The 23,805-nt window shown below is 39.8% G+C and overlaps 1 protein-coding gene across 1 annotated transcript in view; it reads left to right on the top strand.

The window, feature by feature from the left end:
• The window catches only part of ROS1 (ROS proto-oncogene 1, receptor tyrosine kinase), a 76,347-nt gene that overhangs the window by 30,989 nt on the left and 21,553 nt on the right, over window positions 1-23,805 (top strand). Inside the window, exons 23-38 of the mRNA XM_075497336.1 lie at window positions 374-437; window positions 1,093-1,295; window positions 2,039-2,250; window positions 2,764-3,050; window positions 3,990-4,166; window positions 6,626-6,843; window positions 7,507-7,648; window positions 12,837-13,069; window positions 15,700-15,876; window positions 16,909-17,083; window positions 17,558-17,675; window positions 19,737-19,924; window positions 21,119-21,211; window positions 21,922-22,057; window positions 22,478-22,640; window positions 22,917-22,981. Of these exons, the coding sequence (XP_075353451.1) occupies window positions 374-437; window positions 1,093-1,295; window positions 2,039-2,250; window positions 2,764-3,050; window positions 3,990-4,166; window positions 6,626-6,843; window positions 7,507-7,648; window positions 12,837-13,069; window positions 15,700-15,876; window positions 16,909-17,083; window positions 17,558-17,675; window positions 19,737-19,924; window positions 21,119-21,211; window positions 21,922-22,057; window positions 22,478-22,640; window positions 22,917-22,981 (2,651 nt within the window). The remainder of the gene's footprint in view (window positions 1-373; window positions 438-1,092; window positions 1,296-2,038; window positions 2,251-2,763; window positions 3,051-3,989; window positions 4,167-6,625; window positions 6,844-7,506; window positions 7,649-12,836; window positions 13,070-15,699; window positions 15,877-16,908; window positions 17,084-17,557; window positions 17,676-19,736; window positions 19,925-21,118; window positions 21,212-21,921; window positions 22,058-22,477; window positions 22,641-22,916; window positions 22,982-23,805) is intronic.

Here is a 23,805-nt window from a genome sequence, read left to right as displayed (position 1 = left end):
AGCATGAGAGCATGTAATAGACCAGGTACTGATGGGGGAGAACACCATGTTGGTTGCAACATCAACCAACAGTAGGAAGTGCTCCAGCCTGGGGAAGGAGACAAGACTGGTGTCCTTTGAGCTCTAATTGATAGATGCAGCATGAATTGTCGCTCTCTGGGCCACTGCTTAAAATTCTCTTCAGGTCCACCCCTGAATGTAGCCTTTGAACTGACCAGCACAGCCTTAGGTCAAACAGAGCACATGCGTATGTTCCTAGCTGAGCAGCCAGGGGATCTGGTTCTGTTTTTGTCATTAACTATGACTCTACAGGCTCTCGAATGCAATCATTTATGCTGCTACTTAACACATGTAATAATCTCCTGTCCCACAGGTGCAAGCCTTCACCTCTGTGGGTCCAGGACATTTGTCTGATATAGCAGAGAGGAATTCATCAGGTATGGATGACTTAGATGCCATCTCATGGTTTGGGTGTAATAGCTGGTGAAATCGACAGTACAGGAATTTGGTAATCTGATAAATAATCTCCGATGCTTTGTGTGACATTTGTTCCATCCTACAGTAGACACCACAGAGGAAATAGTTACAGCTTCTGACATGAAATGACTAACACATTTCTTATCATTAGATTAAATTTCAGGAATTTCAAGCCTTTCCTCAAAACTATGCTAAATTCACTTTTCTGGGCAACCCCAGGGTAGTACGGAACAGCAGGTTTTGATCTGTAATCTGCATACTGCTAGAGATCATAGAATATTTCTAATTGGGCTGTGAAAGGTAACCAGGAGAGTTAGAGATCTACTAGGGATCATAGGCTATTTCTAGTTGGGCTATTATAGGTAATTAGGTGAGCAAATCTGTTTTTACTAGGCTTAAATTCGTTAGGGAAGCATCCACAATGCCATTGAAAAAATCTTAGGAGTTTGCATGTGATGACAAGAAGGCATCTTATTATTTTATTTATTTGCTGTGACATAAGACCAAATATAATTTGTGCAGGGCCATAATTTATTATTATCTTGTACTTGTTTTTGTGGTAAATGACTGCTATTGTCTAGAATACTAAATTCTGCTGTGCCCTTTTCCTTCCAGATCTTTTCCCTGTCCCAACTCTTATAACTGTTTCTGCCAACAAGTTGTTTCTTACTGACATAGACAATAATCATACCATATGGGAACTTTCAGCAAAGACAAATGTAAAGGACATCTGTTATACTGCTAATGATGACAAAGCGTACTATATCGTAGAAGATTCTTTTTTTCTTCTGAATATACAGACTACTTCAAAGTTTCAGGTATTCCTTTGTTCATTCCCTTGCTTGAGAGAATCTAGGAAAGTATGTGTCCATTATTGTAATTATTTTGGGGCTAATTATGTTTTTAAAGCAGTCAAAACTGCATATTTGAAACAGAAAAAAAGCAGCATGATGAACAAAGTGCATTTAATGGCAAAATACAGTGGGGAAAACAGAACTGGAAAGACACAATTTTCTTAATGACTGTCAGTTTGTATGAGATGTAATATGAAAGAGATTAGCTGGATAATTTTCCTTTCTAGCAGTACAATAAAAATATGTATAATATAATAAAATTTGGACTTCACTTTTTTTGTCATCAATAACTATTAGAATAGGCCAGAGTATGCTATTGGTAAAGTTGTCCTATTAAACATGTATAATTTTACTGACATCTGTTTTGTTGATAAGATATTTCAACAGACATTTAATTTAAAATTCACACTATTAAATACAAGAAATTTAAATGTAATTTAATTTAAATGTAATTTAATTTAATTTGATTTCTTTCTAATTTCAAGAATATGGAAGCAACATGGAAGAAACAATTATTTGTGAAACAATAGTTTTCATTTGTATAAATATATTGGAATCTTTTTTCCATGGCATCTCTTTATATTTTGACTTCTACTTGCCAAGTAGACATTATTTTGGAAAGAAATCTAATTTCATAATGACCTAGCATCAGGTGGCAAAATTCTACTCTCAAGCAGTTCTAGTAATGTTTTTATTTTTTTCTTAAGTTTTTCAAAGAAGCATCTCTTCGCAATGCCACAGCCATCACAGTTGACTGGGTTGCAAGACATCTCTTTGTTGCCCTGAAAACACCACGGAATAAAACCCAAATATTTGTTATTGATCTTGAGCTCAAGATAAAATCTCTAAAAGCCTTGAACATACAGTTGGGTAAAAGTAATTCAACTGTATCATCTCTGTTGTCATATCCTTTCTTAAGGTAAGGCATATATTGCTAATAACTTTTTAAAGCATACTTTAAACATGATTTTCATGAAACCATCAACTGTTAAGGACCAAAAAGGACTTTATATAGTATATGAGTCTTTTGCATTGTGTAAATCTCAGAAATTTCTGGATGTAGTTCTACTTTTATACTGCTAGTTGAGCTTGGACATATCTAATTTCAAAAAGATGTCTGTGTCTGAGTAAAGATTTCAAAAGATTCTTAAATACTGATAGGTTCTTCTATTTAAGTGATGCAAATGAAAGTCAGTACCAGACAACAACTTTTTACAGTAACCGTTTTATCCAGAATAGTCAGTTATTGTGACCTTCCATTCAAAAATTCCATCCTTTAAACACCTGGAATCACTCTGCAAGTATGCTGCTGTAGTTACGTTGTTTTAAATGTTTGGGAGGTTTGTGACTGTAGTCACTTACAGGACTGCATTTAGGGCAAATTGCTCAGATTGAAGTTTTTCTACTGTAAGCAATGCATTTTATTTGATAGCCGCTTGTACTGGATGGAAGAGCTTGATTATGGCAGCCGCATGTTTTATTATGATATTCTGAATAACACCGTGCGCCACGTTTTGGGATACATATCAGTAGAAGAACAGATGAGGAACTACTGCACCTGTGACGTGGCAGAAGCAGAGCTAGGAAGACCTATGAGTATAGATGTGTCTGACTCCAAGAATCCCCAGCTGCTCTTTATCAGAGGAAGAGGTGAAATATGGGCCTCAGATGTGGATGGTTGCCACTGCTGGAGAATTACCAAAATACCAAGTTTTCAAGGTCTGAGTGCTCTGTTATGTTTCTAGATAGTTTGCAATTCTTGCTGTCTCTTACATCAATGTTCATTGCAGCAAAATAGCATTCATGAAGCACTTCCTTTATAAAATTGATTCATCTATAGGCAAGAAGGACAAAGTGTTTGTGTTCTGTGTTTCCAGTTGTGTTCCCTGTTGATACAAACTAGGAGAAAGAGTAGTGTGAGGATATTTACTAATGCAAGTATGTATTCTAGTAAGATGTAAATCAAATGGAGACACTGCAGCCTCAAATGCTACTTGTCAATAGATTTCACTTATAGTATCAACACATTATTTTGCTAGGGTTTCATATTAGATACACCTATTACAGTTTATCTCAATGGAAAGATACAATACTGACTGAAGTTATGCCTGAAAGTGGCATTGCAGACTTCAATATGTGGGGAGGGTGCTTCATGCAGGTAGAGTCTTGTATGACAACGTATCTGTGTTGCATCTCTTGTAATGATAACACTTAATCTTGGTTGCTCAGTTTTCAGCTCGATTCTGGAGGATTGCTGGTAAAGCTGTTCTGTTACCAGAGGAGCTGTCTTAATTGTTCCTGGGAGATGGCAGAGCACTGTGGTTTTCATCTTGGAAAAATGATGAAAGTTTCTACAGATAACTCTTGCTCTTGTGCTTTATTTCTGGCATTTGTAATTGAATTGCAGTTCTCATAATTATGGATAATAAAAAGCCTTCAAATCTACTCTTGTAAACTGGAATAACAAAGTGTCTCAGTTTCATGAGACCTATTGGAAAATATCAGAAATCTTTTTTCCAGGGGACGTCTTTGAAGATATGGTATGACCAAGATACTCACCCATATTGACTCACTGTGAATACAAGCACCCATCTGCTCTTGTAAAATTGTCTGCTCAGGGTTTATTCTGAAGCTTAACTATACAATGTTTTCCTGCAGGTAAGAAAATTGGCAGCTTGACTGTAGATAAGAAATTTATATACTGGAGCATTGAAACAAAGGAATACACTGAAATTTGGCTAGCAAATAAAGAAAGCACGAGACACTTTCTTCAGAAGAGAGCAAATCATAAGCTGAAAATCTTAGCGTACAGCTCAGCGGCGCAACTGTATCCAGGTAGAGTGGATTTGGGTTGTTTCGTAAATGTAACAAATTTATTTCAGAGCATGTATTTGAGTTGCAGATCATGCTATGTGTATTTATGTAAAGTATGCTTTATGGATTCAAGTACCTTCTAGAGGGAAACAATTCACTATGCACATTTTTAAAAGGATGAGTATATGGGTTGGCCTTGTGTTGGATCACATGGAAAGTCATGATGATGAATATTGCCTGTGTTTCAAAGGCTCAGGATGTTAACACCAAACCATGCCTATTTTCAAAGTTGTGTCAAACCTGGAGATTTAGAAAATGTGGTGCACACAGGAAAAAGAGCAAATGTGTCCACAAAGTGTTGTAGCAAGAGTTTGATGATCCCTGTTATGATACAGATTTCTGGTTTTGTTCACAAGTATGCAAAGCTGAAAAAAAAAAGTCTGCCCTTCCAAAGACAAAGAGATAAGAACTCTGCTTATTAGAATGATTTATAAAGAAGTACCTGAGAGGCAATTACTGCTTACATTATAGTAGACCCAGGCGTCACTTAAAATACCTAATATTTTAAACAAACCATTGTAGAACGATAATGATAGAAATAAAAATTAGTTTTAATAGAAAGTTAGGATTCATGGTATCTATAGGGATTATCTTTGTAAATGCAGGGGTTTAGAACAGCTACTAGCATGATAAATATATTCAAAGTAATTCTTTAACTTCAGTTTTGCATAAAAATCTGACAAATAGACAAGATAATATTTTAACAGGATGGATTTCTTTGGAATAAAAGAATTTCATATTGTTTCGGGCAGCCAGTAGAGTTACTCCTGCCTGCAGCTCTGACCAGTGCCCAGGCTATTCTTACTAGCACTTTGGGCACGTTTGTTCCCATGAGGTCTGTGTGGGCTTGGCATTGGTGCAGGAGCCTGGTTTGGCCCTGGTACAGAATGTACCAATCCCTATCCCCAGGGATAGGGTTTCCTGCAAGAGCCCCAGGCTTAGCTGGTGCAGAAAGGGAAGAACCGAATTTCAGTCCAAAGGGATTATTTCTACCCAGAGACCCCCACAGAGCTCTTCTTCTTTACATTGACTGCTGCAAATATATTTGGAGGAATACACAGCCTTGGCATTTGGTGGGGGGAGGGCAATGCACAGAATTATTCACACAAGTTTAAGGTAAAAGTAAATGAACATATTAAAATAAGAAAAAAAATATTTTCTTCTCCTTCTCAGTACTGAAAGCAAATGGTGTACATGTGAAAAAGTGATCTTTGCAAAGACCAGCTGGGTTGACTGACATGCTTTTTATTGCTTTAGTGATGTGAGCAAGGAGTACTGCTCGAGTTTCCTTTCATTCTAACCTATTTAATTGCCATCCAGAGATGTGATGTCAGTTGATCATTTAACACATCAGAAGTACTCAGTGAAAATTATTGTCCTGTCACAGATTCTGTGAGAGAATGATTTCTCTTCAGGGTTAGGAGGAAGGGGACTGAATATATAGTGAAGGATTTTCTTGTCAGGGTAAACACATTTCTGTGGAACTGCCTGACAGAAACTTTAACTCTGAAAATGACTCAATTCTTTATTCCATCTGGGACTTTTCCCATGGGAGTTTTACTACTCTGGGTAACTATAACATTGACAAAGATTCAACCTCACATTTATTTCTGTTGAACAGACTTTTTCATTCTCCTTCCCTTATACCCATGAACCTGACTTTGGTAGGAACGCTTACTCATTTAGGGAGAAAAGATCTTGACAATGAGGTCACTTGTTCTGGCCTAAGAAGGGCAAACATTTGTCCTTTCTGCCATCTTCCCCATGCATGCACCTTAATCTTTTCCTTCTTGGCAGCAAGTCCAATTAATATATTTTTAATTTGTTTTTAAATGCACATCAAGTGATGAGGGATTTTCTTTTGTTACTTTTTGTTTACTGTCAGAGAGTAGTTTTCTATTGTTTTCTCCCTATAGACTCCTTTTCTCCTTCCAAAATTTATCTCCCCTTTCCCTGTTGTTACTATGAACTTTACACATGAAAAGCTGTTTGGAAGAAAAGAGAGATAACATTTAATTGCTAGGGAAAGGTACTGTTCTGCATATCTGTCTTTCCTGTGACAAGCAAGTTTGGACTCATCAGTGTGTACTGCCCTTGATAACACAGCAACTACAATTTTGATTTCCAAGGTATTTAGGTACTTAAAGAAGAACATAAATTCTTTAGTAAATCTGTACCTTTGGTAAATCTGTATTTTATCAAAGATAAATGAGACTTTACTTTGATGAGTGCTATTTTTGTGTCCGTGAAAGTAATCAAATAAACTACATTCAGATGGGATTTTTTTCTGTTTCTGTTTGTGAAAGCAAAGAGAATACTTTGTGGTTATGCTTTCTCATAGGAATGGCGGTAGAATCCCATGCAAGTTTGGGTTGGTCCAGCAGTAATTAATTTCTTTTAATTTTTTATGTCTTTCCTAGATAAAAGATGCCTGATTCTATTGCCAGACACTGAGAAACCTACTATCCTTGATATGACGAACACCAGTTTTACGTTAAGCTTGCCATCTGTGACACCACAGCAGCTATGCCCCAGCATATTGCAACCTACGCCGATGTATGTGGTATTTCTTGGACAAATGACTAACAACTGCAGGAACTCAAGCTACTGTTTGTCTGCTCTACAGAAAAAAACATTGGTATGGCTATTTTGGAATAAAAATGCATGTGATATCATACATAAACAGAGAATGTGATATCACTTCTAGTCATTTTATAAACCGTTCTGTAACTTTCTATCAGGGAGTTTACATCCCCAACAGTAATTCCTCTTTCTGTTTGGTATTTGTTAAGTGGTAGGTTCCTTAGCTTTCCTTTGTGCAAGTACTCCTCTAATTTTTAACATGCCTTTGCTAAAATCCTGTTGAAACAGGTCTTCAGTTTCTACTTGTAAAAAGAGCAGTTGTGGTTGATATTAATCTGTTTAAATAACTCTTGAGACTGTCCAGCAACCATATAGCTTGCCTTTATGTGTTTTGTGGTAGTTGTACTTGCCTTAGTAATTTTTTCTTCTGTTACATTTTTTTTGACTTTGCCATTTCCTATTTAAGTACCAGCCACTGAACAATGTGCTATTGTAGCCATGCTAATTACACCTCAGCTTGTTTTTTGGTATATATTTTCTTCAGTGACCTGTTACCCAAACTATCATTTTAACATTCTTTTTTAAACACTAACGTGTACTAGAATACAAAAGCACTACTGTATTATTTTTTAACATTTATTTCATTGACAGATGATTGGTGTGACATATGACTCTCTTTTCTAAGAATACATGTTTATTATCTGATTTTGAATTACAGGAATTTCAGGGTCCTATAGCTGTCATAGACAACCTACAGCCATTTTCAAGTTATGTCATACAAGTTGCAGTGAAAAACTACTATTCAGATGAGGAAGTGCTGCCTATGGGAACAGGGACAATTGGCACAACTCTATATGGAGGTTTGTTTCACATTTTATTCTGATTTTGAACAGAATTCTCATCTCAGTTAAAGGAAGCTGTGTGTAAGTTTGAGTTGCAAATCAGAAAGCAGATAAATTTTCTGCTTAAAATGTAACCTGTGTAGATCTTCACAAGGTTTTGATAACCAGACTTGATGAGTCTGTAAAATTCATAAGACATATATGTATTCTTTAATGCTTTTGCTCATTGGCTTCCTGAGGAAAGATAAACTATGGTCAAAAGTGGCTAACCAGTTGCAGTTTCTGCCTTGGACCACATTTTTAATAAGTTGTGTTTGAATGTATATGTGGTTATGTATGTTTAAATATGTGTGTTATGTATTCATTTGGCATTAAGATTTTTCCTCTTAGCTTGACATTATTCTCATAATTACTGTTTCTTAGGGTAATGCAGATTTGATTTATTGTGACCCAGGCGGAAAAGACATTTCATTTTTAATTCTCTTGGCCTGAATGCCAATAGCACACTTTCAGTTGGTTTCAAGAATTTTGATGTGCCCTTCTCAGTCCCTTTCACACTGGAAGAAGAAAGCTAGGAGTAGTGCTTTGACTTGAATGTTCACTGTGACATTTAGGGCAGAGAGTGGACTGGTTAGGGATTACCTAAAAATAAATACCTACATCAGTAAACTTAACTAATTATGGCACAAGGAAGCTAAGAAACTTCGGTGGGAGTGAATGGGTGAGAGAGGTATGAGTGAAGGCAAGAGGCCAAAATATGATGGCAAGGCAGCCAAATGTAACTGTTTAAGCGGAGCTACCTCCATAGTCTGTGATGAGGTGTGACCTGCTGATGCAATGGAAGAGGACAGGGACAAGAGCTTGTAGCAGCATCTGAGGGAGCAAGTAGCTGCAGCCTAGGAAAGGATAACAGGAGCACAGCTCACATTCTGGAAAAGCAGGAAGCATTCACAAAGTAACAAGCCAAGTCTACATTTGGGGAAAACTGCACATAGGGCTGTCCATAAGAGATAAGATGCAGTGTAAGTGAAAGGTGTATTTTATTTTAAAGGTTTTCTTTTAAGTACAAAGTTGCTTTTGAAAAAAAGAATGAGAAACGAAAGAAAAGAGAAAAGAAAGCATGATCAAGAGCATCTAAATTCTATATAGCTTGTTATTCAAGCTGGTTCTTTATTATTTGAGAGCTGGAGCTGCACTTCTGCAGCCTATCTAGTTTATAAAGCCAGTTTTCACCTCACATAATACATATGTGTGCTATATTACCTGATTATGTAGCTCAAGAAACTTGTCTAGGTTAGCACCTCCTGCACTTCCTGCTTTGGGTGTGCGATTTTGCAAATTTCCCTTTCTGTTGTTATACTCCAAAGGACTGTCCGTCTCTTCAGTGCTCTCTTAGAGAGCTCAGCGATATTAAACACACTTGTTTTATTTAGGGCACATTTTCCAGAACAAGAAATGGGGGACTTCTGTAACAGTTCTGCTGTTGATGTGTCACCTGTGTTACATTATGAGGGATCTATAACTCCACTCAGTACACACTGATTATCCAGCTGATCATAGCAAGCTACGGTTTTGCCTGATCACTGGTATATTTCTTACTGTGTCTTCTCCTCTTGCATTCATCCTCCATACTTCACCTTCATAGTTATCCTCTCCACCCTATTCTGGAGTTCCCATTGCAGAAAATAGATCTGGTGCTGCCTTAGGTCCCTAACTAAATAGAAACCAGCAATGCTGTTTTTGTTTGTGGGTTCAGACCTCTGAGTCCAAAACTACTGACTGCTCATCTTGATGAAACTTGGGTCATGTCATAGCGAGGAAACTCAACTCTCTGCTGCACTTTAATGCAGACCCAGGTGCTGGCACTGTCAATGCCAGCATGTCTCCTATCTGTCCTTGGAGCCAACAGGGCCCAGAAGCTTTCCTCAAATGCCACAAGGGCAACTGAGATTCATAGGCAGCCTGAGTTCAAGATGTCCTTATTCTTTGAGAATACTACTAGTCTGAGCTAGATGCCTCCTGTGGTTGGAAATGCCTTAATTAGGGCAGGAAGATGCTTCTGCTCACTCCCTGCTTCACTCTGCCTGTTTGCAGCTGTGGGCCAGCTACCTTCTCAGTTTCTCCTGAAGCTCTTGTCATCTCTCAGAAAGAAAAGGATCATCCAAAGATGCATGCTATGCCTTTGCATGTGTTGTCTTGCATTGCAACCCAACCCAATAGAGGTACCTTGCTCAGCACTTTTTCTTGTTTTGCATGTGTATGTGTGCACATGCACTTGTATCTGTCTTCATAAGGAGTTGGCTTTGCGCTGCTCTTTAGACAATTTTCTCATCAGTGGAGTGATGCTGCTGGACTCACTTGATGAAAACATGGAAACTGTAATGAGTGCTAGCTATTCCCTGTAGTATGCGTAGCACTTGCTTGCTCTTCTGTAGTGTCAGATTTGCTCTGCAGCTCTGCTCCATTTATTGTGCCTGGTGTCACCAGCCAGGGTCAGCTTGATCCACATAAACTCATCACTTGCAGAGCCATCAGGCACCTCTGATAATACCCAGGTCAGCAAGGCAGAATTATAGCCAAGCCTACATGGCAGCCTGTTTGTGTTTTGTGGGAAAGACTAGGGAGATGGTACCTAGGGATGCTTGCTGTTGAACTTATAGTTGTGTGGGAATGCTATAGCCTCCACCTTTGCTAGTTTTCCTGCCTGGCTCTTGTCCTAAAGAGTTGGAGCAGTTCTTCTCTGAGAGAGGGTGAGGGAGCGAAATTGAGAGGCATAGTAGCACCTGGTCCTTGGGCATTAGCTCACTTAACCCAGCTACAGCAGGGCAGGCTGTAGCTGACATACAGCTGTGCAGACTGAGCAGTTATGGGGATATTACTGTGACATGCAGCTAGGGCTGCCACAGCAGGAGTCCTAAGGTTTCTCCTCTCTCTTAACCTCTGCTTGGCTTCTGGCTGCTTCAGAAGGTGCTGAAGCAACTGGAATTGAAATAAGTGCAGCCACCACTGTGTTTTTCCTCACTTGTCTCAGTGTCTCTTTCCCTTACTGATCAACTGTGCCCAAGGAAGCATTTTATCCAGAATAGCTGGCAACAAGTACATGCCAGGGACCCTGTTTCCCTCTATTCTTTTCTTGGGGACGCGCACTCTGTGGTTTCTTTAAAGGCTCATCCATAGCAAAAGTAACCTCTCTTTTTGCCACCATTGTCCACAGGAGAGCATCACCTGTGAGCTGCTGGTGGCTCCTATTATGCACAGATCATTCCTTGTTTCTTGTCCTGGCAGCAGTCACATTTTTCCCCTTTAAGAAAACCTCTGTCTAAGATGAACCTCTTTTCATCTTTCAAATGAAAGTGGAACAAGAGGTGCAGGCACACTACCACTCTTCTTTTGGGATCCAGAGATGCTATACTTTGGAAGTTCTTTTCCAACCATGGTATTTTTTTTTCTCTTAACATTTAGATCTCTTAGCATCTGCAGCATCAAGCAAATAGGTTCTCATCCTATGTGGATCTCTGAATGTTATGAGCATATTCCTAAGGAGTCCATGGCAAAAAATATGAAAAGCTGGCCTATGATCAGTAGATTTCAATTCTTTGCATGGGAATCCACATCTGTATTGTAAAATTTGTATGACACACTGATTGAATAAGATTGAATACTATTGGGATGTGGCAAGAATTCACACCGTTGCTTCTTTGAGTGGTAAACTGAGCCATCCTGCAGCAATGTGCACCCTTTCAGTGGCGAAATATAAAGGTAGCATATGAAATGGGAGACTGGGTTACTCCACTGAAATGGAATTTTTCAGTCTCAAGTTAAAACGAAACTTGAAACTCAGAACGGGCTTCTTTAGTTGGGGCAAAACAAGGCGTTGGGATCAAAATAAAGTCCTATACAAAAAAACCCAAACAACCAAAAAATAAAAAAAACCCACACCAGCCCCCAAACCCTGAGCATTTTTAATATGTATTTGTATCAGCATTCAGAGCTTTTCACAATTTGTTGAAAAATTTCCAACCAGCTGTAAACAGAATGTATATGTGTACTGGCACTTACTTATGTTCTCAATTTCATGAATGTAACTGCTAGTTTAAATTGTAATCAGATGCTGCTAGAGCCTCTTGAAGTGTGCACACTATTTCACACCTCTGAAGCTGTGTGAATTCCCTCTGTCCTTCCCTCAATTCTGTAACAAAATGAAAGAAGCTTGGATTAATCTGTGCTTTCCAACAAATAGCAAGATAGAGGGAATGAAAAAAGGAAGACAACTTGGAAAAATTAATGCGTTGCTCTTGCCACAGAGTGTCACTCTTACTCCACATATGTTTTAGCTAGTGAAATGAGAAATTTGTCATCTTTACTAGTCTAGCTTCTGCACATTTCACTTAAATAATCTGCTGTCTTGCTACTAGGACATAAATTATAGCATATGTACTCATCATTCTGATATGTTGGGAACATAGATAGTGTAATGACTTAACTTTTTACCTATCTGGACAGTTCAATAGGAAAAAAGAATTTTTAATGTAGAGTTGGGTTGTGTTATATACCATTTCAAAGTCTGTGATCTCAAAGCTTCAAAGGAAGGGTTGATTTTTTCCAAAACAATTTGTGAGTAACCAGCTGGCATAGACATCAGACCAGCAACCCAGTTTCTTGCTTACACAGCTCAGCCAGACCATGTATTTCTGAGCAAAATTGTAAATGATGGCAAACAATGCTGAGTTTTGGGTTTTTGTCCTTCAGACTTTTCTGTTCAAGAAAAGACTTTCCAATTGGAATAGTGCATGGGTACTTTTTCTAGTGCATATCCAAGTAAGCATCATACTAAACTCACATCTGAGACCTTAGTTAGGAAACTAAGAGAGCGCAGGAATTCAGTGATATGACTATAAATGGAGAGGTATAGGGCAGAATCTGGGGTGGATTTTTTTACTGCTTGCATGGTAGCATAGCCAAGGAGATACTAAAAAAGTCCCTCAAAATATTTTGAACTTGTCTGCAGCTGACTGACTATACAAGAATATGAGTTTTACATGTGTAGAGTGTCAGTCCTGTGAATGGATCATATTCATATGCTTATAGCCCTTTTTTTCTTTCCTCAGTGACATTTCTTGACTTATCTAAAAATAAAACAAACAAGCAAAAAAACCTCTTGTGAGATCTGTACCTAAAAGGAGATTAATTTTTCTTTCTGCTTCAGTACCAGAGGCTGTTGATTCCATTAAGACAGTGGTTTTGTCTGACACCACCATCAACATATCTTGGAGTGAACCTTTGAAGCCAAATGGACCTCTAGAATCCATCCGCTATCAAATCTCTGTGAACTTATTACCTCCTGTCCCAGCGACACCCTTGCGAAAAAGTGAATTTCCAAATGGGACTCTTGCCTGGTCTGTCAGTGGGCTCCAAGCTGGAACAAACAATTTATTCAAGGTATAATTACAAGCAGCGTTACCTGTTTGTTCACTAACTTGCAAATCTTTAGAGTGCTCTTCCATAAAGCTATATGTGTGTTTTGAAAATATGAGTTCAAAACTTGGCAGACTTCTCTCAGTCCTTTAGTCTTAAGGAAAATTAAACATCACAGTTTATTCCTACATAGGTTGTTCAGATTAAATCCTTAGAACTGAGATATTTTCTATTTGGGGAGCACATCACAGATCTCAAGAGTAAATAGGAGCTTCTGCTGCAATCCTGCTGTTGCTGCCCTGATACTTCATGCAACATGCTAAGAGAGGGTCAAGTGATGGGTAACCTCTGTTCTCAGAGGAGGACGCCTGGAACTGTGGCCTGCTTGTGAAGGACTAGGTGTAGTGCAATAAACAGGGCTATGTGAGTGCAAATGGGTCATGGCCAAAAGATAAAGGCTTTTCTCAGGAAAGCAACATATCTGAAACTTTCATAACGGGGAAACCTCTATATGTTATATCAAGATCAGACTCGGCCATTTTGCCAATTGCTGCTTCTCCTTTAATAAATAACTTTTCATTTAGCCAAAAAAAAAATTTCTTAGTCCAATAAACCAAAAAGTATCTGATATATCCATAGAGATATAGGTGATGACTGCATTAATAGTTGACTGATTCTGTCTTGCAGCAGTCATATTTTAAATAAAAGTATATTATAAAATATGCATGCAAAGTTCACAGCGAGAACAATATATCAATGTTGACCCTTTAACAAATGCAGAGAACTAACAATGACTTAAAAATGCAAGTTGGGGCTTGGCTATTTGGTGGCCTTTGAAGACAATTTCTGTAGACAAGAATATTGAAGGGTGTTTGCAAACCCCCTGATTTTGGATTTCACTGAGATATGATGTCAGTGCAACAGAAGAAGTAGTTTCTTCCACTGTCCAGGCAAGTCATAGACAGAGGAAGATAGGAAATATAATAATAGGCCAGCCCCAGGCTAGCTAGCAGAAGCAGCAGAATGGGATATCCATCTATCAGCTGCTGCAGTTCACATGGACTTCCACATCAGCATCACACAAAGACTTTGGTGGCTTGTGTAGTTATGCTGGGCTATGAATGGTGAGAATTGAGGGGCAAACACATCAGCCCCCCTGCCACCCCTGCTGTCAGACTCAGGCAGCAAGGTGTTTTGGACAGCCAGGGCAGGGGGAGCACCATCATGAAGTAATGGTGGTATTACACGCCTGAACACGTGTCATTGCTGTAAGAATGAGCAGAAAAGAATAACGACGTGGGGATAAAATCAAGAAGGTGGAGGAACCAAAGGAGTTCAAAGTAGCAAGGACTAAAAAGGCAGTTGGGAAGGCTCTGTTAGTATGCTGAAGAGGAAGACAAAAGGAAGAATAGGTTGCAGTATGTAGTGCTTTTTTTTGTTTAGTTTTTAGGAAAAGGAGACATGTGACTTGATATTTAACACAACTGCATGAAGCCAACGGTAGCACAACAGATCAGGAGAAGGAAAGATCAGGTTAAAGAATATTTATGTAGGTTATATGTATTTAAGTCAACAGCATCTGATGGCCTTGAACTACATAAGGAGATGGTTTAAAACAGTCTGTGAATGTTCACGATTATCTTCTGTAACTTTTGGAAGAGAGGAAGTCCCATAGAACTAGCAAAAAAAAGGTCACGCTTAGCTTCAACAAGGAAATTATGGACCACTTCGTGTAACTTCAGTACCTGAAGTTATTTTAAGGACATATACAGTTTTACTAGGACTATATTAGGATATATATAGGTATTATTAGGACTGTATTAGGTCAAAATGGTAAACAGTTGGTATACAAGCATCTAGAGGATAACAGAGGAATAAACATGTCCAGTGTGGATTGATAAGAACAAAACATACTGCTTCTCCCTTTACAGATGAAGGGTTAAAAGGAAAACAATAAATTATGTACCTGGATAGCAGGGCTATCACCAGAGTGAGATTTTCAAAAGCAACCAAGTAAACATGTTGTCTGCAGAATGCACACTGGGTGCATCACAAATACAGTCAGAGAGAGGTTTTCACGGTTCATGCATGGGCTGGGAGAACATTCAGCTGGTGGCTGGAGGCGATCTGATCTGGCCTTAATCTGATTTTGTGCTTTTGTTAATGATTTGGATGGTATAATGGGGAATACATATATACACATATACCTATATACCTATATGTATGTATGTAAGTATGCATACCCAAACGTAGGTCATACGTAATTGTGCCTTAGTGGAAGGCAATGTGCTAAGGCACCTCCTCACCTTGTGTTTTTGTGATTCTAAAACACAACCCAGCGTGTGATGTGACATCTGCATGCCTGTGTAAGAGCTTGTGGCATTTCAGAAAGGTCTAGAAAGAGATGAGTCTTGGTAGAAAGATGAAATGAGAAACTAAGAAGAGTCTCTGAGGAAGGGGACTCTAGGCCATGAACTTCCAGCCTGAAGATGTGTAACGCTGCAGCTGTGAGGCTCAAAATGTTTCTACACCTCTATCTATATTGCCTGAATATTGTCTTGTTTGAAAACACCTAGTCTTCCAAACACTCGGAGTTGCTAAAGCCACCTTTCCACCTGGTCTGGTACTGTCCAGTTCATCCATTTCCTTACTAGGTTCTTGCTTTTCATCCTGACGAGAACTGGTTTTCCGAAAGTGTCCCTGTTACTGCAAAAACATTTGAGGCTCCACCTGCACCTGTCAACATAGTTCCCAGAAATACCAGTTTCCAGCTAGAATGGAGAGCTCCTCTGCATGTCAATGAAACCAGCTTCTGGTTTGAGCTGCGTAAGGTAAAAATACCCCTTAGTGTTTTTTAAGATCAGAGCAAATTTAACCCACTCTCTCCTGGTGAGCAGGACGGGGTGGCAGGATGTATAGGAAGAGTCTCAGTGGTTAATTTGGGCATGGTGACATAAGTCTTAGTGGCTCAGAAGGGGCAGGATGGAGGCAGTGCTTGCCAGGAACAAGGAGGAGTGCAGCTCCAGCATTTAATACTCCATAGTCAAAGGACATCCTGGATGACCCCACCAGAATTCCTCTAGGGTCTCCTGTTTCAGTAGAGTCCCCTCCCTCTTTCCTCACTGCCCTCCCCCAACCTGGTTGGTAGCTACAAATCCTATGTCTGCTCTGCACAAGAAAGAAAAGAGAGGGGGGGTTCCAGCATTAAATATCAGGTACAACCTAGTATCTGAATTTTATTTTCCTGTGATAGAGGTTACAAGAAAATGCTGGAGAGAAAGATAGGTCCAGTAGTGCAGACTGTAGAAGTCAAGTGCTGCATTGACAGCAGCATGGATGGAAGCTTCAGGTTTTAATGTCTGGACCACTGGACACAGAAAATGTCATGTGCTAAACCAGATCACATAAATTCCTTAATATAGATAATCGGATTTATTAGGCCTACACCAAATATTTCCCATCTGCCCTAAAACAAATGTCATAGCACAATTCCACTAAACCACCTCCTTTCAATTGCATCATGGCAAGCTGAACTCATGGGCATGTCATGGTGATCCAGAAATACAAGCTGCACAGAGATAAGGAAGGGGAAGGCTCCTTTTGGCTGTGCAAAGGAGTCACTTAATCTGTTGTCCTTTGTGGCTGCCAAGACTTGTAGGTCTCCTGAAAACAAAGAAAAAACCTAGGTTTTGTGTCCTTGGTCTCTAAGAGGACACAAAGTCCCATGACTGAAACAGCACATGAGTAATCTCTCCCCTACGATATTAAAAGGTGGCAAAGTAGTTAATCTACCCAGGAACAGAACTGTGACACATTTTCAGCAGACCAAGAACATTGACCATGATGATATTTTATTTTTCTAGTGGCAAACAAAAAGTGACTGGTTTTCTCCTGCAAGCACTACGTGTACAGCAGATCTTGTTTACACATGCAATCTCACAGGAACTTTTCCTTCAACCAACTACTTTGTAAGAGTAACAGTAGTTTATATTACAGGAGTGAAAAGCACTTCCTCTTCAACAAGCTTTAAAACTACAGGTAAGCACTTAGTGTATGATACAAGATTTTACGACTGTTTTAAGGACATGGATAATCAAACAAAATATTTCATAAAATTTAGCAGGCAATTTTCTTATACTAAGAGCCAATAGTTGTGTGTATTTGAAAAATAAATAACACAGCACCATATCTGCAAAAGTAATAGGAGGAAAGAAATGCGGTTCACTTCCAAGTGGAACAGAGGAAAAGAGTGAGGGAAACTGAAATGAAATGCCTCATGTGAACTCATAACTACTGGTGAAAGGCTGCATGTGAATGAAAATTTTGGAATTTGTCTATCACAAAGAGAAGGCCAAAGATTAATTATCCATGGGGATTATTGATCTAGATCCTCTGTCCTTTTGTATGTCTAAACACCCGTGTGCACCTCTAATTTTGCTCTTTGCCTATTAGCCCTTTGTCTCTCTATAAACATGTTTTAAGGGTTCTGTTTCTTCCCCCTGTTTGGCCAAGCTGGTGTTCCCAGTAAGCCAGGAGTTCCAAAAAGAGCAGAAGACACTAAAAACTCTATACAGTGGGAACAGGCTGATGACAATGGAAGCAACCTGACCTACTACATCTTAGAAAGCAGGTAAGCTATGCATGCAGGCACTCTTCTGGTAGGGAGCAGCCCAGAACTGTGTGCAGGGGCTTTCAGTTTTCTGATGGGAAGAGTGAAATATCAATGACGCAAATGATCCTTCTCATGGGATCTCTTTTGTGGGTAAACTAAGTAGCCAGTGTTTCCAGAAATTCCTGGAAATCTTAGAAGAAAATATACACTAACATTTCCAGACCAACCCTGAAATACAGGGATATATTTGGATATATGTTGGTGAATTAGGAGAAGATTTGATGTTCTTTTCAAATCACAAATTTCACGCATCTAGTATGTATTTTCAGCTAAAATACATGTAGAAATATCTTAGTGTGCAGAGGACTCATGGACAGGTGTTATAAAGAATCATAAGGTATTCCCACCAACACGAGATGACTAGATAATTTTTAAAGTGCTCTGTCATCAAATACAAATTGCCTGGACTATACATGTCACACTCATTAGGCATCTGTAGAGTGCCAATTCACACTTATTCCTGCACTGGCATTGGAAGGGCTGAACAGACAGGTTAGAGTATATTGCTGTGGGCAGTGACTTTGAAACTTCTCATTTTTTGACCGTGACTCTGGAGGGGTCTGTTTAAGGCAGTAAGTGTAAGGCTTAATTAATGCATTATTTAAAACTGAGGAGGGTCCATCTTCTGAGATATTCCTATGACATTGTTCAAAATCAGGAGTGATGGAGGGAAGCAATTTTCTGAACTCAGCTATTATTTCTTTTTCCTCAGTTAACTCTGTGCTTATGTAAGCTAAGGACTGGCAGCGCTGTGGAGCCAGGCATACTCTACCTATATAAGTTTTCACCCAGACATATTTTCCTGGTGTTGTAAGCTTCCTCCATACAGTTCTGTGAGCATACAGCAGTACTGACCTGCATGCTATGAGACCACAATAATTTTGATATGCCAACAGCCAGTTTGTACCTGGCTTGCTGTAGATGGGTAAAGAAGGGATAACCCCTTGGTCTGTGTCAGGGTTGTGCTTTACCCACTGTGTTCTCCAGGATCCAGCTTCTTATTCATCACTGGAATCATAATGCATCACTGAGGTGGTTTTTTTTAAGTTTAAGGAAATAAGCTTTTCTCCTGCAGTTTGAAGGTGCACATGCTGATGTTTTTGACTGAATTTCGCTTTGAGCCTCATGGTCCTTTTACACCAGGTAGAAAAATGTTAGGTTAGTTGCATAGTATTGTAGAAAATATTTGCGTAGCCCTTTGAAATAACCCCTGTTTTTCATACAGCTCTGGTAGGGATGTGTACACACCACGGAGATGAACATATAGTTTTCCTATGTCTTTCTGGTTTAGAAGTGTTTGACCTTTTTTCTGCATGAAAGTGTGTTGGGAGAATGATTGACATGCTCATGAAGGTCATTTCACATGAAATATTACAGTCCAGTGTGACATGAAATGATATTTCAGATATGGCCTTTCAAGTTTAAATACATGGTCTTCTTTTGGTTGGTGAATAATCAGCTCTGAATTTATTGTGAGCAATCAATCTCAGTCCAATGGGGAAAGGAAGAAATATACGCAGCAGTCAGCAGATACTATGGGAAACTGGCTAGCTAAAGAATTGTGTCTTCACTGCCAATGACTTGCTTCCTGTTTAGCTTGTGAAACCTGATGCACAAGAGCCACTGAATTACTCGGGGCCCAGGAAAGCAAAAACCTCTAGCAGGACACAAAAATAAATGTTTATCTTTTTCTGAAAGATGAATAAGAAGGTTTTGAAATCTTGGCTGTGAGGTGTACACTGAAACAGGTGAAAGAGTGCTGGAGCTTTTTATGTCTAAAACGTTCTAGCATTTCATTTCCAATGCCAAGCTAAAGATGTGTGATTCCTAGCATTGCTGAAATGGCATGGTGCAATTTTCTGCTCTCTAGCCAAAACCCCACAACCAGATTGAGCTTTCCTGCAGGCAGAGAGACGTTGTGAAGGCCATGGAACTGAAGCGAAGAGCAGAGGGGGAAGCAGTAAACAGCCCTCACTTCGTTAATGACATACCTGTGTTATTTTGCTGTGCCTGTTGCAGGAAGCAGTCTGACAACACCAGCAAAGTGAAGTCCTTGTGGAAGGTGGTTTACAACGGCTCTTGTGCCAGTATTTGCACATGGAATGCCAAGAACTTAGAAGGAACTTTCCAGTTCAGAGCGGCAGCTGCAAATGTGCTGGGACTTGGTGAATACAGTGGCACAAGCAAGGATATAATTTTGGGTGAAGGTATGTCCTGTTGTTGTGGTTTAACCCCAGTCAGCAACTAAGCACCACACAGCCGCTTGCTCACCCTCCCCGCCTGGTGGGATGGGAGAGAGAATCAGGAAAAAAAAGTAAAACCCATGGGTTGAGATAAAGACAGTTTAAAAGGACAGCAGAGGAAGAGAAATAATAATAATAATAATAACAATAATAATAATAATAGAATGTACAAAAGAAATGATGCACAATGCAATTGGTCACCACCCGCTGACCGATGCCCAGTCCGTCCCCAGGCAGTGGTTGCTGCTCCCTGGCCAACTCCCCCCAGTTTCTATACTGAGCATGACACCATATGGTATGGAATAGCCCTTTGGGCAGTTGGGGTCAGCTGTCCTGGCTGTGCCCCTTCCCAGCTCCTTGTGCACCTGGCAGAGCATGGGAAGCTTGAAAGTCCTTGATTTAGCATAAGCACTACTTAGCAACAACTAAAACGTCAGTGTGTTATCAACATTGTTCTCATACTAAATCCAAAACACAGCACTCTACCAGCTACTAGGAATAAAATTAACTCTATCCCAGCTGAAACCAGGACACCTGTACTTTCTTATTCTGTTAATCAAGATTTTTATTCAGAATAATCATACCAATTTATGAAGACAGACCTGCTAGTTTAATGATGATGTTGATGCATAGGTAATGTGTCTAAGAGGTAATAAATGGTGACATATGGTGACCCCAGCTGCTAGTGCTCATCCAGGTTCTTTTGCATGGAACAGTGGGCCTGAAATTTGCTTCTGCTCATTTATACCTGTTTGTCTCTGTGGCCCTGCACTCTGCATTATGGTACGATTCTTGAAATAAAGGCAAGCTCCCACACTGGGTAAGGATGTGAGGATTACTTCTTGCCTTCAGCCAGAATATTAGACCTACACTCTCTGGCTGTTTTTGAAAATCCCACCTTGAGTGGTCAAACAGTTCAGCATTTTCTCTTTCCCTGTACACAGTAGGTCATCACCACAGGAATGGCCCAGAGCTGGGGGAGGAGGATTAGTCTGACCAAATGTAGACATCTACATATAGCCTACAAGAGAGCTTTGTACAAAGGAAGGCATTTGCACAGCCAGCAGCTCAAGGGTTCTCTCAGGTTTGCTCAGCTCCATAGGACTGATGTGGTTTGTATACAGAGTCATTAACCAATTTTCCCCTTCTATTTAACAGATACTATGATCTCCCCAGACACCATCATTGCCATTGCTGCTGTGATTGGAGCTGTTGTGCTGGGCCTGACTGTGGTCATGCTACTTGGTTTTGGTATGTAGCTGAGTTTTTTGCATATCCTTGGTTTGCCAGGCCTCAGTAAAAATGCAGTTCAGATGGTGGGAGATGATCAGCCTCCAGGTTTAGGGAAATGCTGAACAACCCCCAGGGTGGGAGCTGGCAGGAATTTGTATATTCTCATCCTTTGAGGCCCTAGAGATGACTGGTTATGTTTTCCATAATACCAATTCACTCCATCCTCAGGCATTTCTTGCTGTTGATTCCCTGCAGGGAGAGCACAGGAATGCTGAAGGAACTCTGATGTTCCTGTGTATCCTTATAAAAACTTGTACCTTATAATTCTCAAGTTGGGTACTGCATTTATTCACCAAAGGGTCCCATTTTTTTCCTCTTAAGCTTTTTCCCTGAAGAAAGGATGTAGAGATTACCCTGAGATGTAGAGGTCTACATGTGATGGTCCTGCCCTCTCACTCCTCATCCTCTCCCTGGGATATAGCAGCAGCCCTTCAGGCTTGGGTCTTGCCACATACAGAAGTGGATGCTTGACTGATTTCTCAGCAAAAGGAACAGTTGTCTGTGTTTTGTGGGAAAAAGATGGTGGCGAGATGGAAATGTCTTGCTTCTATGAGCTGCTGGGGAGTCATGTTGAACAGAATAACAAAAAACCTTGTACCCTTTCAGCCTGCTCGCACGCTGGGATGGTCTCAGAGTGAAATATCTGACGGCCTGCTTTTCTGTTCCAGTATGGCACCAAAGATGGAAATCCAGAAAACAGACCTTGCCTGGACAGATAGTGTTTATCAAGGAAGATAAAGAATTAGCCCAACTCAGGGGGATGGCTGAGACAGTGGGACTAGCCAATGCTTGTTATGCTGTAAGGTATGTCCTTGGAGCAAATGTATTTTCAGGACAAAAACATCTAAGAGGGCTTCCCTGGACTGGTGCACTGGATCCGTGCACTCGCCCCTGACACCTCAAGGTGGAGTTAAGGGTTGCATCTGCACTGCAGGGCAGGTCTGCTCTGAAGTATGCCCTGCCATGTTGGCTCCCTGTTGTGCACCCTGGCCTGGATTACCGCTAGCCCACCCTGCACACTCACGTTGGCAAGAAATGCAAGTGCATGGGGAAGGAAGAAGACCTGGTGTTTTCCAATAGCTTCCAAAACATCCAGGCTTCACTTGAGCTCCTCTTAAATGTACCTGATGAGACAAATAGTACCAGATTCATTTGAGGAAGAATTTTAATAACATTTCAAACATCCTTAAGTATTAACAAGTGACTAGTATTGCTGTTTTGTAGCACTCTTCCTTCTCAAGCAGAGATTGAATCACTCCCAGCTTTCCCTCGGGACAAACTGATCTTACAAAAATTGTTAGGAAGCGGAGCATTTGGAGAGGTGTATGAAGGGACTGCAGTAGATATCCTGGCAGATGGAAGTGGAGAATCCAAAGTAGCAGTCAAGGTAACCACAGCTGTGTATTTCTCTGGCAACAGAATGGGATGGGCAGAGTGATTTGGCTCAGAGGTTATACCACAGAAACAAGTGTTGACAGATTTGGGTATTTCCTTGCAGTATTTCTTGCAAGTCAGTTAAAGCTGAGCCTATCTCCTTGTAATGATTGCTGGAAAATAATGTGTATTTAAGGCCATGTCTATGTCTGATTGCTTCACTGAAGTGCTACGTGATAATGGTGATGGTGACCTAAGTGTTATTACACTTTTGCTTTATGTCAACTAGACTTTGAAGAAGGGTGCGACAGACCACGAGAAGAGTGAATTCTTGAAGGAGGCACACTTAATGAGGTAGGGACAGCTTTGCCACTGGGCACCCTTCGAAGCCAGTATCATGTGAGTGTGGTGGCCTTCAAGAGGAATGAAAGTAACACTTTCCTCTAAATAAATTTTTGTGGCATTTTTGGCATGTTCTCCTGTTTCTGTTAAAAATTTAAATCACTACTGATGAATCTTATCAAAATAAAGCTATAAAACTGATTAGAAAAATTTAAGATACAGACTACAAGTTCAGTATGCTCATATCATGGATTTATTGGGGTTTGGACTGATGTATTTCAGTGTCTTTGCTCCCCTAAAACTAAGTTAGTTGTTAAAGGCAATTGGGCAATATTTGGCTAATCCCATTTTACCAAAATAAACATATCAAAATAAGCTGATGCCTTGAAATTTCAATTTACTGTGGAAATTGTTTTTTAAAAATGTGCATACTTACCGCTAGAGGCTGCCACATACCTCTTCTATTGAGGTAGACTTAAAAAAAAAATGCATGTCACCCGTGCGAGAATTTCACACAGAAAGGTCTGTAAGTCAGCTAGAAATCTTGTTTTCCAGACTCTTCACAGAAACAAATAGAAGTTCAGATGAAGTTTTCAGCTGGTAACATAAGACTGAGAGTGTGGTTTAGTTTTCAGATGCACTTCTGCACTTCTCTGACTTTTATTTCACGAGTGCAGACTTAGAAGCATCTTTTGAAAACTGAAGGATTTTATATCCTGAACAGAAACACAGTATTATTAAATTTGAAATTGGTTTTCACAGCATTCTTTTTTGTGTTTACATATTTTTAAAATAATGTCTTGCATTTTTTTGCCTTTTTCTACACACTGTACATT

This window comes from Mycteria americana, chromosome 3 (assembly GCF_035582795.1).
Source record: "Mycteria americana isolate JAX WOST 10 ecotype Jacksonville Zoo and Gardens chromosome 3, USCA_MyAme_1.0, whole genome shotgun sequence".
NCBI lineage: Eukaryota > Metazoa > Chordata > Aves > Ciconiiformes > Ciconiidae > Mycteria > Mycteria americana.
The sequence above is the reverse complement of the archived record's forward strand: the minus strand, read 5'-3'. Positions and strand labels throughout refer to the sequence as shown.